Raw genomic sequence first — 15272 nt, 5'->3', positions numbered from 1 at the left:
TAGATTTGCCGACCACATTTTTTCCGTCAAATTTATATTTTCAAGAAAATGATTAGGTTCTTTGTTGTTTTATTTGATTGTGAATGTAAATATTGCATTTTGATAACATTTTTACAGAGAATGTCCTAATTTATACAAATGCTTAAAAGCCTTTAATACAGATGTTGTCAAACTCGTTTCTGGAGAGCTGACAAGATGTAAACAAACCAAATATAAAAAGAAGACACCTGACCTCTACCTCTTTTTTAACGTCTGAATATATGTTTTAAGATTTTAATGTTTATTTGAGTCTCATCAATGTCGATCATATATCATATATTCACATACAGTAAACATCATTAACATGAAATACATTGCCATTCAATCAGTGAATTACAAGAGAATATGCATAATGCAAAAAATACTATTCACCCGTAAATTTACACAAGTATCTACAAAATACAACCAAGGAGAAGTTGCTAATCATTGTTTTAAGATATGATTAAGACTGGAAATGTTTGGTTAAAATACTTAAAAAAGAAAAAGGGCGCTGATGTACGAGTAAAAAATGTTTTACAGATCAAATACCACCCCGGTCAGACCGAAGATGAATTTATAAGCAGCTACTTATTGGTATGGTGTAAAATAAATTATAAACACAAGTTTAAAATAGTGATTATACATTATTTACAAAAATAAAACATTCTCCTTTAGGAAATATTAATCGGAGTACATAACACAGTCCAACAAACATAACTTTCGCTTTCTTCTCGTTACAAAATGGGGATGTACGATAATGGATTGGTAGATTTTCGTATATGTCTGTCTGTATTCTAATAGGAGCAGCCACAATTAAATTTACTCAGAGCTGTGCTAAGAGATCAAGTGAGAATTAGCACAATAAAATCAGTTTTAAAAGACAGTAACTATACGTTCTAAGCTTTAACGAATAATTCTATGTATGATTGTGATTTATTTACAGAGCAAAGAGTAAATTTACTAACTGACGTACAATCTTGAGCACAAACACTAAAATGTCAAGTCATTACACATAAACAATAACAAAATAACGCATGATTATCATTCTACTTGCAAGAATATATAGTTCCACTATCTATCAATTCAATCACCTTGGTTCTGCATATTTTAGTATTGCGTCAGTGCCAAAATCAGCAGTTATATTCGAAAAATGGTGATAACTTAAATGCGTTGTACTCATTTTCATGGTTAGATCATTTCCCATCCGACGAATGTGTTTTCATTTTTTATGCTTAAATATTTAATACGGAAATTTAATACGGAATTTTACTTAAAATTAGTGTGTGGCTGGTTGTTACTGTAGAGTCAGTGTATCCAGTTTCCCACTAAACGCGGTTTCGTAAATTTATGTTTATGGAAATAAAGCAGAAAATTTAACAAATATACATTTGTTATCATTTCACGACGCTGGGTTATTCCTTGCATAATTTGACACCATGGGTTGTTCCCTACTGGCGCCTCGTTCTGGTTAGTTTTGACGAAAACAACAACAACCCCAATGGATGCCAATATGTCAGCTGAAAAAAAAATCTTAAAGTTTCTGAAAACAAAATGACTATGCAAACAACAGCAATGTGCAAATTGAATAAAAAATCTCTATTCCATCATGAATGTAAGTATTGCCCTATTACTTTACCCAAATAAACGAGATTTCAACAGCCTTGCCTGCCTTTAGGTGTAAAACAGAGTTTTAGTACCTGGCAGAGAAGTATTTATTTTATAGCTCTTTGGTACCTGGCTTTCACTTTAAAAACATTGCTTTTAAATCTCGCTTTCAGGTGGTTTCCTTGTGTATATTTCGCCATCAAGATCAAATGCCTAGACAGCGCAGTAAGGACGATTTAGATGCTGCAGTTGCCAAAGTAAAAACTAATTGTATGCCGGGCAAGATACTGTGCTAGAGGGTTATTTATGGAGGATTCTGACCCAACACGAACTTATTTCATGATCAGCAAAAGACGTCAAAATCATTTTGACCTTCTATCACTGAAAGGATACCTTTGATCATTTAAATTTGCTGCTTATTTGAAATATTTGCAAATGAATCATGTGTTCATAGATGCATACTAGTATCCAAATCTTTTTCTGTATGAACATCCTGATTAATTCTGATTTTTTTCATGCACCAAACATTATTACCTCTACGCCGTTTGTCTTTTTTAAAAACATTTCTTATTTCACATTTTGTAGAGATGGATAACCTTCGACTGTGTGTACTCACTGTCTTAGCGTCAATTGCAAGTCATGTGGTCGTTGTGGAATGTTGCTCGTGCAGAGCACCAGATCCTTTCGACGAAATCTGTAGTCGTGATTTGGCGATCCGGGCTAAAGTGGTATCTGTCACATACCCGAATGGGCTTCCAGAAGATGAAAACGAACTCTACGATGTACGACATGAATTAGAGATACAAGAAGTGATCGCGTAAGTACTTTACTACTAGATGAAATAAAGCCGTGAGTAAGACTAGCTAGAAGAATTATTTCAGTAAATTAGAGCAACAAGAAATATAAGTAGGCATGTTCCTCCAATCAAGTATTACTTTATACGAATAAGACATACAAGAAGTATTCAAGTAAATAAGGTAAATGCATCATTAAGCATGTTCCTCCAACGAGTATCACTTTGTACGTCAGGAATAATAGATGCAAGAAGTGCCCCAGTCAGTACCAAATTAAATCTATTATTTCATGCAAGCATTACATTTACATCATATATATTTATTAAAAAAGAGTATTCAACTGATCTTATATGTTACTGAATATCACTTTGTATATTTTGAATTTGAGAGACATGCACAAATACTGTTCAACTAAGCAAATGGTTAAGCATTATAAATACTACTTACGAATAAAATTCGTTGAGTTGGAGATACAATAATCTCTTTAATTAAACTGAGTTAATCTTACCATTAAAACAATATATATAACGGAACAAGTTCAAGATACATAATAAATCTCTGGCAGAATTAGTGATAGCTAAATTTCCGCTTGATTTATTAGTGACATTTCTGTTTGTTGTAATACAATATCTGTAGAATTTTGCAAATCAGTCAGCAAGCAAGAAATCTGTCATTTCCTTGCTTGAAATCATAACGTGTTCTGCTCTTTCTCTGTTGCCAAAAATAATATTATGGGATATGATAAATAAAGTTCGTGTGATTTCATGAGGTTATTTGACATTATTGATTACAATAGTGAATTCTATTTTACGACTGCACAGCAGTGATTACGTATATTTGGACGAGGCAAACGGCGTGTCCAAATGAGAGTAATTTCTGCTGTGTACGAGTCCAATTGAACAACAGAATTGTAGTCAACATTGTTAATTACCTCTTTATTTCATTCCATAACAAAAAGGCTTTGACAGAAAAACAAATTCTCTAACCATTTAAATGACGATTGGAAACTTTCCAAATACTTTTCAACAACCATTAGGAGATGTATTCTCTCATGATACGTAGCCTAATGTTATTTGTGTGTTATCATGTTTTTACTAACAGCGCCAAAACATTGGAAACAATTTTTCATCATTTTTAAGCGATCTGATAGGAAATATTCTAACTAAAGGACTAAATCCTCACATTTATATAATGTTTTGTTCATAAATAAGATGATTACTGCAGTTTTTTTTCTAACTTCACTGGTGTCAACAGAGGAAATGCATTATACAAAGGAAGTTATCACAAACGGCTCTATGCATTCAAGAATCAGAAGAGTTGTCCCATTCAGTAGACTCTATCCCGACCTTTTTTACTATGCGTTTCGGATATCATCATATATACAGTATACTTAAAAAGACGTAGATACAACTTAAATCACACAGTAATATACTAGCTTCTGTTGTATCAACACATGACAGAGAGAAAAGCATTTATATAGGTATAAAATGAAGTTCTTTTATTACAGCTCACCTGATGAAACTGAAGCTGTCCCGGATGTTTTGGAGACTTTTGGACCGGGACACTTGTGTGGTCTTGAACTCAGGACTGGTTATACATATATCTTGGCTGGAAACATCCGTAACGATTCCATGAATCCAGGAAAGCAAGTATTGGGTAAGTTAAGTCTACCAATAAATAATCGGATTACGCATGAGTGCGAATGAATTATATATAAAACAAGTAAAGAGAAATTGTATTGACATTTTACGATACCCTATTTGACATTCTCCGCAGGTAAAATAGTTAAATGTACAAGTAAACATTCTGTGCCGATATCTCATACAGAGAATACATGAGCTGCGCCATGAGAAAACCAACATAGTGGCTTTGTGACCAGCATGGATCCAGACCAGCCTGCGCATCCGCGCAGTCTGGTCAGGATCCATGATGTTCACTAACGGTTTCTCTAATTGCAGTAGGCTTTAAAAGCGAACAGCATGGGTCCTGACCAGACTGCGCGGATGCGCAGGCTGGTCTGGATCAATGCTGGTCGCAAAGCCACTATGATGTTGGTTTTCCCATGGCACGGCTCACATTATGTCAAGAAATAGATACGGAATATTCAAATGTAGGCTTTTAGATTCTATCCCGTTATATATTGCAGAATGATCTAAATTCTCGTTACACCAGTTTTAGTTGCGTACATCTTTATTACACCAATATAAACTACACAGACAAGCATTCTGTGGTGCATAAAATGCATAATATATATTAGTTTTAGTGTTTATCCTTGCTCTATTTCCTCAGCGCTAAAACTGTTGGGTTTTGAAAATTCCCAAGGTAGATCTAGTCAATTTCATAAACTGTGTCACTGTTTCTGATCTTCGGATTGTTCAATTCTAAAGATATGTATATGAAATTTGGAGTCAAATTATTTAATAAAAAATGATAATAAAAATACATTTTACAATTATAAACTTTTATCAAATTCAACATCTTAAAGGTTAATTCAATACAATGAAATCAAAGCGTTTGTCGTTTTTCCACTAAATTGTGTACGACGTCACGTTGTTATGACCTCAAAATGTCATGATGTCACAGTTGGAAGTTAGTACGCGCTTTTTTACAGAGCCCACGAGTCAGTACGACTTTTCACTATGTAAATCAATAGAAAGGACTACAAAAATAGATATAATACTAAAGAAATAAGGGCAGTCCGAGTGAAATTATTTGGTACGACGTAAATACGCCCGAGTGTATAAATAGTGTTAAAACACGGTTTTGCTATACATTATTTTGAGTGTAGATCTAATAGAAATCTATAGATCTAGATCTATAAATTATTGTAAAATTTAGATAAAATATGATAGAACTGTTTATTGGCGCATGTATGGCGCAATATGGTAGGTTGTCATGATCCTTTGGAAATGGTAATATGTCTTGCGGAATATTTCCATGAGCGCTAAAATAATGACTTATTATTCTACACTACGTCTGTATGTAAATTAATTGAGGTAGTTCTGCACGTTTGATAAACCATAAGTGATGGCGTAACGTCATTTTTCCGAAAAATGTAGAATAAAGCCCGGATTCGGCGTACGGAAATGAAAATCATTTTATGAATTAATCGCAACCTTTGAGTAAATTTATTACAGTGGCACTTTTGCAATATTTCTAAAGTCAAAATATGGTATTAAAACATATGACACGTTAAATAATTCAAAGTAATGTCTTAAAATTAGCGTGGAATGTTCGGTTCATTTTAATCATGGTTAAAATATCTTAAAATTAAGCACAAGAACCTATACATTTTATTTCATCAAATTATAGGTCAAGTCTCTATTTACAATTGTGAGAAATTTCATCAAAATCTACATTGTAGAAAAAATTCTATTCGCGAAAATGTTATGAAATTTATGATTTTCCCATAGACTCCCATTATGAAATATTGCGTGATGTCCATTTTTCTTTTTTCAAATCAGTCTAGCAAAAAAATGTAGCACACGACCCTATCTTTTTATTTACTGAATTTTCTAGGTTTATTCTTAAGTTTTGAAAAATCAGAGTTTAATCAAATTCTACATTGTAGAACAATTTTCGATCCAAACGTGCAGAACTACCTTAAGACAGTTATGATATGTGAAATTTCGTTTTAAACATGATTCGATCAAATTTGCAAGCGCTATTTCTCATGCGTACTTGGCGCTAATCATATTAGAATATACTTCTAAAAATTATATTTCATATGGATAGTAAGCAGTATATATTGTGCAATTTTAACCTTTAGCCTGCTAAATTTCTATTATGGACTGGTCCATCACTCAATCTGGGCAATATCATTTGTTATTCAAAGGGGTGTTTACTGAAAATTAACTGACTGAGTAGCGAACAGTGCAGACCATGATCAGACTGCACGAATGTGCAGGCTGACCTTGGTATACACTGTTCGCAAAGGCAGAATCACTTGCCGCCAGCAGTCTAAGGGTTAACATTGTCAGAGCTTTTAATCTCTAGATGCTCTAACTAGCAGAGGCAAAATTCAAGTTGCTTACTACGGCATTCAATTGTAGTTTGTATGATATTTTTCCATGCAGCCATGTTTCTGTGCCATTTGCATATCCTTATTGGCGGTGCATGGGGAATATCTGAGGGAGAAGCAGACGAGCTCGTTGATATGGTCAATTGTAGCAATCCTGCTCGGTTTTATACAGCAGAAAACCCATTTCTACGTCGCACTGTATATGAAACTCAGGTAAAACTTGCAAAATAGTATTCAAATAGCTTGTTGAAAAGAAAACTGTAGAAATTATTATTTTTAAGATTTTCGGTAGGATGGAAAACGTTTAGTTTAAAAGATGATGTTCTTAAAGTGTCGTTTATGCCCAAAATAAAGAAAACAAATCATGAAAATTTTATTAATATCTTAAATGTCTGTTAAAGAAATAGCTGAAATGTTTATATTATTTTGAATAATACAAAATTTATTTCTCTTGCAGCAAAATGTCTATGACGTTAAATTATAATCATTTATTCTGTTTATATATCATATTTTGCAATGCGATTTTTTAGATTTTAATACAAAAAAAATGTGTACTTCAACCAAACGACAGAAGTGATATTTTACTGTTGTCATACCTACGATTTAACGTTTTAATGTTGTAATCACTACAGCTGGGAAAACAGCACAACGAAGAAGCTGCCCCGGTTAAGAAGACATTGACGCCAAAAGACAGCAATGATCCATTCAAAGCGTTCATAAATAGAATCAATCAAAGAGAGCTGGCAAGTGGTATAGAATCGTTCCTGTCCGCCGCTTCAGGAAGCATTCGCAAAAGAATGGCAAGACGGTTACCTTTGTAACTGATTTCGCATGACCGGTCGTCCACTAGATGCAGTTTGAAATTTTCCTGTAGTTATAAAGAAAATGCAAAGAAAAAATAAAATATAAATGTTCATTTTCCGATTTAGTTTTTAGACGTGTTGCAGTACTAAACTTATTTTATACGAACAAATCACCTCTGCAATATACCACACCAATTATGGCAAGTAGCACAAACGAGAGTGCATATTTCACGACAAGTCCATTAATCCAATAAGATTAATTTCGATGTAACTTTATATACACACCCGAATTGTACTACACATAATTTGCATATATAATCAAATCTCTGTTATCATGCCTCACAAATCTATAGTGACGTTTAGTCTAGCTAAATAAGCTATAATTATATCTCTCTGAAAGTTGACTGGAGCTAGAGGATACAATGAATTTTATAGAGAAAAGGATATAATTAAATTCAGAACAGTTGACTTTCCCATACGTGAGATCCGCATATATATACTGCACAAGTGTAAAATGGTGTTATATTTCAAAGAATATGATGAAAAGTCTTTGAAGAATAGTACTATGATATTCGAATTTTCTAAATCATTTTTTCCTGTGCAGTCACTGACGCAATTTATGGCTGAATAAATTTCAAAAGATTCTATTAAAAGGTCTAGACTTCAATAATTCGCATAAAAGAGTGTTGTTTTATACAGAATTACAAACGGCTGTAGCTGTTATTCGTATCATAAATATGATTTAGAATTTGCTTTTATCAAATAGATGCGGTTGTCTTTTTCATGAATGATAACTAGTGTACAGCTGGAAAAATGACCTTTTAAATTCTATATTTGTTAGTTTCATGGAAACAAGCTGATGCCTAATAATTAAAAGATATCTGCAAAATAATTTAGGTTTATTTTCACAAAGACAATTATCATACGGTGACTCCGGCAAAAGTATTCCAGATGTCCCTTCGTACATTATTTCCCTAAGCTAGATAATTGTTTTCCTCGGATAAAAGAGTTTCCCACACCTGGCGATCTTTCAAACCCAACAACGATTCGAAATAAGCGACTTTAACCACTTACGGAGGCACCGCTTAACGTTTGACATAATGAGGTATACCTTTCCTGTACAGTCAGCGATTTTGCAAAGCTAAAAACAAAAACTTAAAATATGCAAAATCATTACAGTAACTATGCTAATGTAAGTAATATTTTCAGCTGTTTCCGCTAGATATAAATTTAGCTTCATTTACTATAATTGAATGAACGAAGATAAATTGGATTCATCGAGTAAATATGGTCATTGTCTCATTTTGTACCATTAACTTATATGCCATACAGACATGCAAAATTCCTAGACACAGTCATTTATAGGTCAACTACTTATTCGACTTTGAGTTTGGAAAAGCGGAAGAGGTCGGTCTCCTACATTCTAGCGTAGGGACAATTTAATGTTCCCCGTCCCCCAGCCATTCCCACGAACACACACACACAAAACACACACACACGCTTGCACGCACGCACGTACGTACACACACCCGCAACTCTTGGACCAGTCCTGTATAGTTAAAATATCAGTTTAAAGACGCCTTTTATTCTTTGGATTGTTGCATTCTTAAAACTCTAACTCCTCAAAGTGCTCCTGCGGGAATGAAATGGATCTTACGTAGTCCTTATCCGTCCGCAGAAAACACTGGCTTCACTGTCAGCAACCAAAAGCAATCTTAGAGTTACGCTGTGGATAAATATGATAACACACATATGCCCCCAAGGTTCTCAGTAAACAGAAACACATTAGATTGAATTCTGTAGTAACATAATCGGTCTGAAGGGTGAAAGGTGTGTTGACCTCACTGATAGAACAAATATAACAGAAAACACTTTTAAATGAGTCTGTTCACGAGAAGTTATGAAAAATAAAACGCTTTTTACGCTTTCGTGGAAATATATTTGAAAGAACAATATATGGACTCCATGATCCAAAAGGAAATAGCTCCAAACAAAACAATTTTCTTGGTCGCGAAATTCATTCTCCATTTTTAAGCACTGTCTTCGTTGTTTTGTTTCTTTAAAACTGGACATTAAACTGACAAAAATCTCCTCTAAACCGAACTTTTTCAGTTTGGCTTTTGGGTTTTCGGTTAAGTGTGTAAATGATAAGATATGTTACCAATGGCGACCCATTATTTTTCACGAATAAGAGAAGTTTCCAAGTAATTAAATGATTAAGTGTGTTACTTTTCCTAACGAATGTTATATTGTTACAGTTGAATAAGAGATTCACAAAGTGCTCAAGTGAGTAAATGAGTATGCTACTCCCAACGAGTATCATATTGTACGTCATGAATAAGAGATACTAGAATTATTCAAAGACATTTATAAATGTGTAATACGTCATGAAATAAAGACACAATAAACAGAATTCAAATGAGTGTCTTTTAATATTGAATTTATCAAACTCGTTGAATAAAATAATAAAATGCGAGGCTCTACCATTTTTTTTCAACGAGTTTAATGAATTCAATGTGGAAAGACATAAATGTAATATTCTTTTTATCACATGTAAGCTCTTTCCTGTTGAAATATCAAAATTTCTTCTTTCTTAACAAGTAAATTCGACCAACGTACGCTATACTTAAAACGACGTCAGTGTCAAAGCTTTATTACACTAGTGCATTATCAAATTTATGTCATTCCCACGACGTCAAATATGTGATAAATAGTGTTTCTTGTTCTACAAAAAAGCACTACTAGGTATGCGTGACGTCAATCTGATTCTTCTAAATGACTGGCTGGTGCAAATGTCACTAACCAAACTCTTCCTTTTCTTGGTTAAAGATATCGTTAGAGAGGTTATCTGCAAAGATGTGTGTAAAACTAGAACAATGAGATTACAGAATATAATATTTTTTAAAGTACCGAATATTGAAACAAAATGCCATGATGCATTGTAAAAATGATGACTTTAGATACTGTCTCTTGGAAAGCATCACAGAGAAGTAGCTGCTCTGGTTGAGAAGACATAAACCGTGACATAGATCAGTCCAAAGAGTTTGTATCTAGAAGCATTCGAGGAGAGTGGTAGATGACATCAAATCATTCTTTTGTTTGTTTGTTTTGGGTTTAATCCCGTTTTTCAACAGTATTTCAGTTATGTAACTGCGGGCAGTTAACCTAACCAGTGTTCCTGGATTCTGTACTAGTACAAACCTGTTCTCCGCAAGTAACTGCCAACTTCCCCACATGAATCAGAGGTGGAGGACGAATGATTTCAGACACAATGTCTTTTATCAAATCGTCACGGAGAACATACGTCTCGCCCAGGGCTCGAGCTCACGACCCCGAGATCCGTAGATCTGCGCTCTCCCTATTGAGCTAAGCGGGCGGACTTCAAATCTTTCTTCTACAAATAGGGCCTATATTTACATATCATTGCTTCGAAATTGACCTTTTAGAAAAGAGGACCATGAGAAGTCTGAATGTCATGATACCAAGTGAAAAAATATCAAATATCAAACAGCAACGTTTTTCATTTTATCTGAAAAAGGCGGCATGTATGAATGTGAAATATTCCACTGATCTTTCGTCTTACATTTCTCAGTAATTTTACAAAGATAAAACACATACACAAATTGCCTGACAAAATGACTACTGTTTGCCTTTTCAAATACATTGTATAGGTTTCTTATATAAATGATACATTTCATTAACATCAGATCCCACTTTAGCGTTACTATCAATAATTGGAGAAATGATGATAAATGACAGCAATTATGTAGCATATATAGCCATTGTTTCATTTTATATCCTTTAAATTTACGGCATAAAGACATGGAAAATTCCTTAATTCAAAGGTCAGATGTTTGTTTATTTATAGACGATGTTGAATGGTGCAAAACAAAAAAATGTTTACGTTCGCATTCATTCAATTTTTGTCAATCCCAGTGCATGCTTCTGAGAAGAATTGTTAACGTGATATGTCACTAAACATAACTAAACAGTTCTCGTGTGGTTTGCTTAATTTGAGCCTGCAGAAGCGACAGTCAAAGAGCCTTTTCATACTAGAAGACCAAAGTCATAAGTATTGATAATATATGAGCTAGCACCGAGCAAAACGCGTGGCACACTATGAAAATTTAGCAGATAGGACGAACAATACATTATATTTGCAGTTAACAACCATTATTAAAATAAAAATCTTACTAAATTTAAAGTAGTTTTAATAGTTACAGTAAAAAGATACTAAACAGGGAAGTAGATCAGCTTTCTAATAAATAGCAATTTAACATAAGTGATCAAAGTTTCAAAGCTCGTTTCTCAAAAAATCATGGTAAGTAGATTTACAATTGGTGACCTTTTCTTTTGTTTAAGATCTTTTGTGTGAATTACTTATAGAACTGTGACATGAATATTAATGAAAAAGTGCGGATATATGTTGCGGAACTGGATTTCAATATAGTACAAAAAGGAACTTGTTTTTTGTCTGTGTGCATGCAAACCGTATTTTTTTCTCAGATATAATTAAGGCGTACATGTATATGGCTCGTTGGATATTCTTTTTCACGATGTTTTAACAAGATTTTTGTTGTTTACATACCTCACCTTTTGTAACAATAACTTGTATAAGGGATTCGTTTGGTGCGGATAACTTTTATTACTTTATAAGATGGCGGGAAGTGAGGAATTGGGCACAATTATCCAGTAAAACTCACCAATGTTGTATGCCATCATCTTTTGAAATAGTGGATCGATTGTATAAATCCTGTCCCTGAAAGTCTTGGAGGATCAGTGTCAAAAGGCGTTTAGACATTGCCGAACACTCACCAATGATTTGACATCTGTGTTTCTTCTACCATGTTTGTTCAAATTGTTAAAATTGGCCCGCCGGTTCCTTAATTGTTACATGTAGAATTTGATGTAGAATCTAGGTAAAATTGTTTAAAAACCTATAATTTTGTGTACTGGTCTGAGATAAGTTTATGATCATAGTGAAAAATGAAGCAACAAGTAGACAAAAATGCTCCCGTGCCGGAAATAGAACCCGGGCCGCCTGGGTGAAAACCAGGAATCCTAACCACTAGACCACACCTGATTGTTGTATGAAGTGTAAATCTATAAATATATTAACCTATACTAAAAATGATCATGATATTGAGCATGCGCGATTGTCATTTCCACTTTCAATGGACTAAAAAGAATTAGTACAAATTTCCTATTTTTCGCTTTAGTTTTTTTCAAACGGCTGAACTTCGAAACAAGCAATCATATTTTATGCAATATTTGTCCCGTTATTTAGGAACGGGTTCATACACAAGGTTAACCGGGTGACAAATGATTCTGGTCGATTCGTCCTCGCGCAAAGTCGCCCGATAATTATTCTGAACCTTCTCAAGATTTAGTTTATTTATTTTCACAAGAATATTTATTTTTTTGTACTATGAAGCTTAGAATTTATTTTTGAATTTTAATCATTAACGATTTTGAGTTGGACGTAATATCTCACTGATATGAAATGAAGGTGATAATAACGTCACAAGTTGGGACCACCTAAGACCCTGAAAAAAATGGCATTCCTTAATGATCCTGCCCAACAAGATCAATGATGCAACCCTGAAAAAAACTAATAAAGTCCGTAGTTATCAGAAGGTCGAAATCCTGCTATATTTCTATTTCCCAAAGAATGCTTGACATCATATATCGTCGTTTCAGCAACTCAGACGTAGAGTGGTGGCAAATGGCTACACCTATCATTCGCTTTAATTAAAAGATCTGAAATTCCACCGTTTACCAAAGATCCAACAAATGACTATATTCTAGCAAAATATTTCTCTTTCACGTTATTTGATACCTGCTTTGTACATTGTATGGTAACTACAACGTTACCGTGTGTTTGAATTTGTCCCATATGGCCGCTCAAAGCGAAAAACAATGGCACATCAAGTAAGTTCTTAAAGATATTTAATACGCCTTGCTACGTTTCGTTACCAAATTCTGTTCAGTATCCCTGCTAATGTCCATATAAGTAATCGCCGGACTGACATGGCGATCGGAATCGTATTTAGCATAAATATATCTTATATACTCATGGCACTTGTTCAATTTCGCAACAGATGTTCCCAAATGTTATTGTTATTATCTATAAAATCAAACTATTTGGTCTAAATGGATGTAAATATACTTTAGGAAAACACCACTGGGAGAGGAATGGCCACGGAAAGCTATGGACAGCACTTTTCATCTTTGTAGGAAATGCAAACGCACAGAGCTTTTAAAAGGAAATGATCACTTGCTTGTTTACTAATATACTGACTTTGGTTCTAATTTCACGACTGTTTATATACATTTCGATGAAAAAGGGAAAATACCAAGTTTAATAGGGGCAATACAGATCGACTATTCAAATGCCATGTCACTTAATACAGCCAACTGAATGAATTAGTGACATAAACAAGTACAAAAGGGCCAAACCATTTTGTTAAGACGTATATTTTAGTCATAGAAATTTCCCCTCTTCTGGTGCTAAATAAGATACCTGCTTACATACATGAACTTGACCATAACTTGCTAAGTCAAGTCAAAAAAGCGACATCATTTTTTTGAAAGAACAGAAAATTCTTGACGCCTGCGCACTGCCTGTCGGATAATTAGAGTGAACATGTATTTGAAGTTTTATTTCGTTCTTAAAGGTGGTCAATCATATTTAAACAACATTTTATGACAATTTTTACTTTTTGTATATTCTGGTAGAGATTTATTTAAGGAACAAAGGACCCATTACATAGAGATAGATTCCTATTGGAAATGTATATTTTATTAATCTTTATAAAAAAATTTAATTACTCCCCTTTAATATGAAAGTATTTAAAAAGCTGGATATTTCTTCTTATTTCGATACAATTTCTAGTTTTACATTTGCATTTGATAGACAAATTAAGTATTTAACAATCCTAATCAAAAGGCAAGCTTTAAAGCTGTGTGTATGTTCTGAATTCATTTATTTCAAATCTATCTTGGTTGCGCAGCCAAGATAGACAAAGGGAGATAATAATATTTTTTCAAACTTGCGTTTCTAATGAATAACAACTAAATACATAATTGTTAATGCAAATATTTTACAAATATATTACAATATGTCTAATATTTATACCTTTCCTTAGGCAAAGTATGTGTATCAAATTTATACTTATGATAAATTAACTCCATCTTGGTTGGGCAATCAGGATAGGAAAATTAAATTTTAAAAATACCTCCAGTGAAAATCTAACTTGTATTAAGCGTTAAGAGAACATAAATGGGTGTAAATGATCAGACATTAAAGTTTCAAACAAATCCGTTACATGGCAAAAATCTGATTATCCACCTATTAAAAGTGAGATGTGAGTATGTGAGGTACCTGCTTGCATATCAAAGCTACAGCAGTATCTGATAGCACAAGGAAGCGACATAACTCTGCAATTAAGTTTTAAAAAATCTGGAAAGTAGATCCCTCGGAAGCACCGAGAACAAGGCAAACAGTGAAAATTGCATACTCGGTTTGATTGAGTCTGTTCATGAGCAGTAATGGAAAATGCAACACTGCCCACGCCCCCTAGCACCGGCTTTAGCAGTATTCAATCTTCAAATCTAAATGAATTGAAATCAATGCTCCCGAAGGACCAGAAAATATAACAACACTGAGATGAAGTCGGGGCGACTTTTTACGGCCGCCACACAGCACTTAACACCCGCAGTTACATAAAGTAAATGAAATCTGGAAAGTAGATCCCTCGGAAGCAAAAGTCAGATTTGCAGATCCTTACTTCGCATGTTTGATCATCACAGATAATTCGTTCTAACAACTGATTATTGAGGTACCTGCGTACGTACAAAAAGGTACAAAATTCAATTTATTGAATCGGGAGAAGGGTCATACCTTTGTAAATAAGGAAACTAGAATTATGGAACACGTGATAATCACATTGAACAACTTAGTTTCAATAAATTCACGCTAGTCATTACTCATATAACATCTTACAAATAATGAACAAAGAGTACGCGGAA

At 33.8% G+C, this 15272-nt stretch overlaps 1 protein-coding gene across 1 annotated transcript; it reads left to right on the top strand.

Moving 5' to 3' along the window:
* Positions 1-1815: 1815 nt before the first annotated feature.
* On the top strand, positions 1816-7354 carry LOC123554224 (uncharacterized). The gene is made up of 5 exons (XM_045344212.2): positions 1816-1848; positions 2209-2440; positions 3925-4073; positions 6494-6651; positions 7071-7354. Exons 1-5 carry the CDS (start codon positions 1833-1835, stop codon positions 7257-7259), a joined length of 744 nt encoding a protein of 247 aa, XP_045200147.2. The 5' UTR covers positions 1816-1832; the 3' UTR covers positions 7260-7354.
* Positions 7355-15272: the final 7918 nt, after the last annotated feature.

Source organism: Mercenaria mercenaria, chromosome 7 (genome assembly GCF_021730395.1).
Source record: "Mercenaria mercenaria strain notata chromosome 7, MADL_Memer_1, whole genome shotgun sequence".
NCBI lineage: Eukaryota > Metazoa > Mollusca > Bivalvia > Venerida > Veneridae > Mercenaria > Mercenaria mercenaria.
The sequence above is the reverse complement of the archived record's forward strand: the minus strand, read 5'-3'. Positions and strand labels throughout refer to the sequence as shown.

Excerpts from the sequence above, each read along its gene's own strand:
- LOC123554224 (XM_045344212.2), top strand. Across the intron at positions 2,441-3,924 it reads GAGATACAAGAAGTGATCGC|CTCACCTGATGAAACTGAAG; the intron begins GTAAGTACTTTA and ends CTTTTATTACAG. Across the intron at positions 4,074-6,493 it reads TCCAGGAAAGCAAGTATTGG|CCATGTTTCTGTGCCATTTG; the intron begins GTAAGTTAAGTC and ends TTTTCCATGCAG.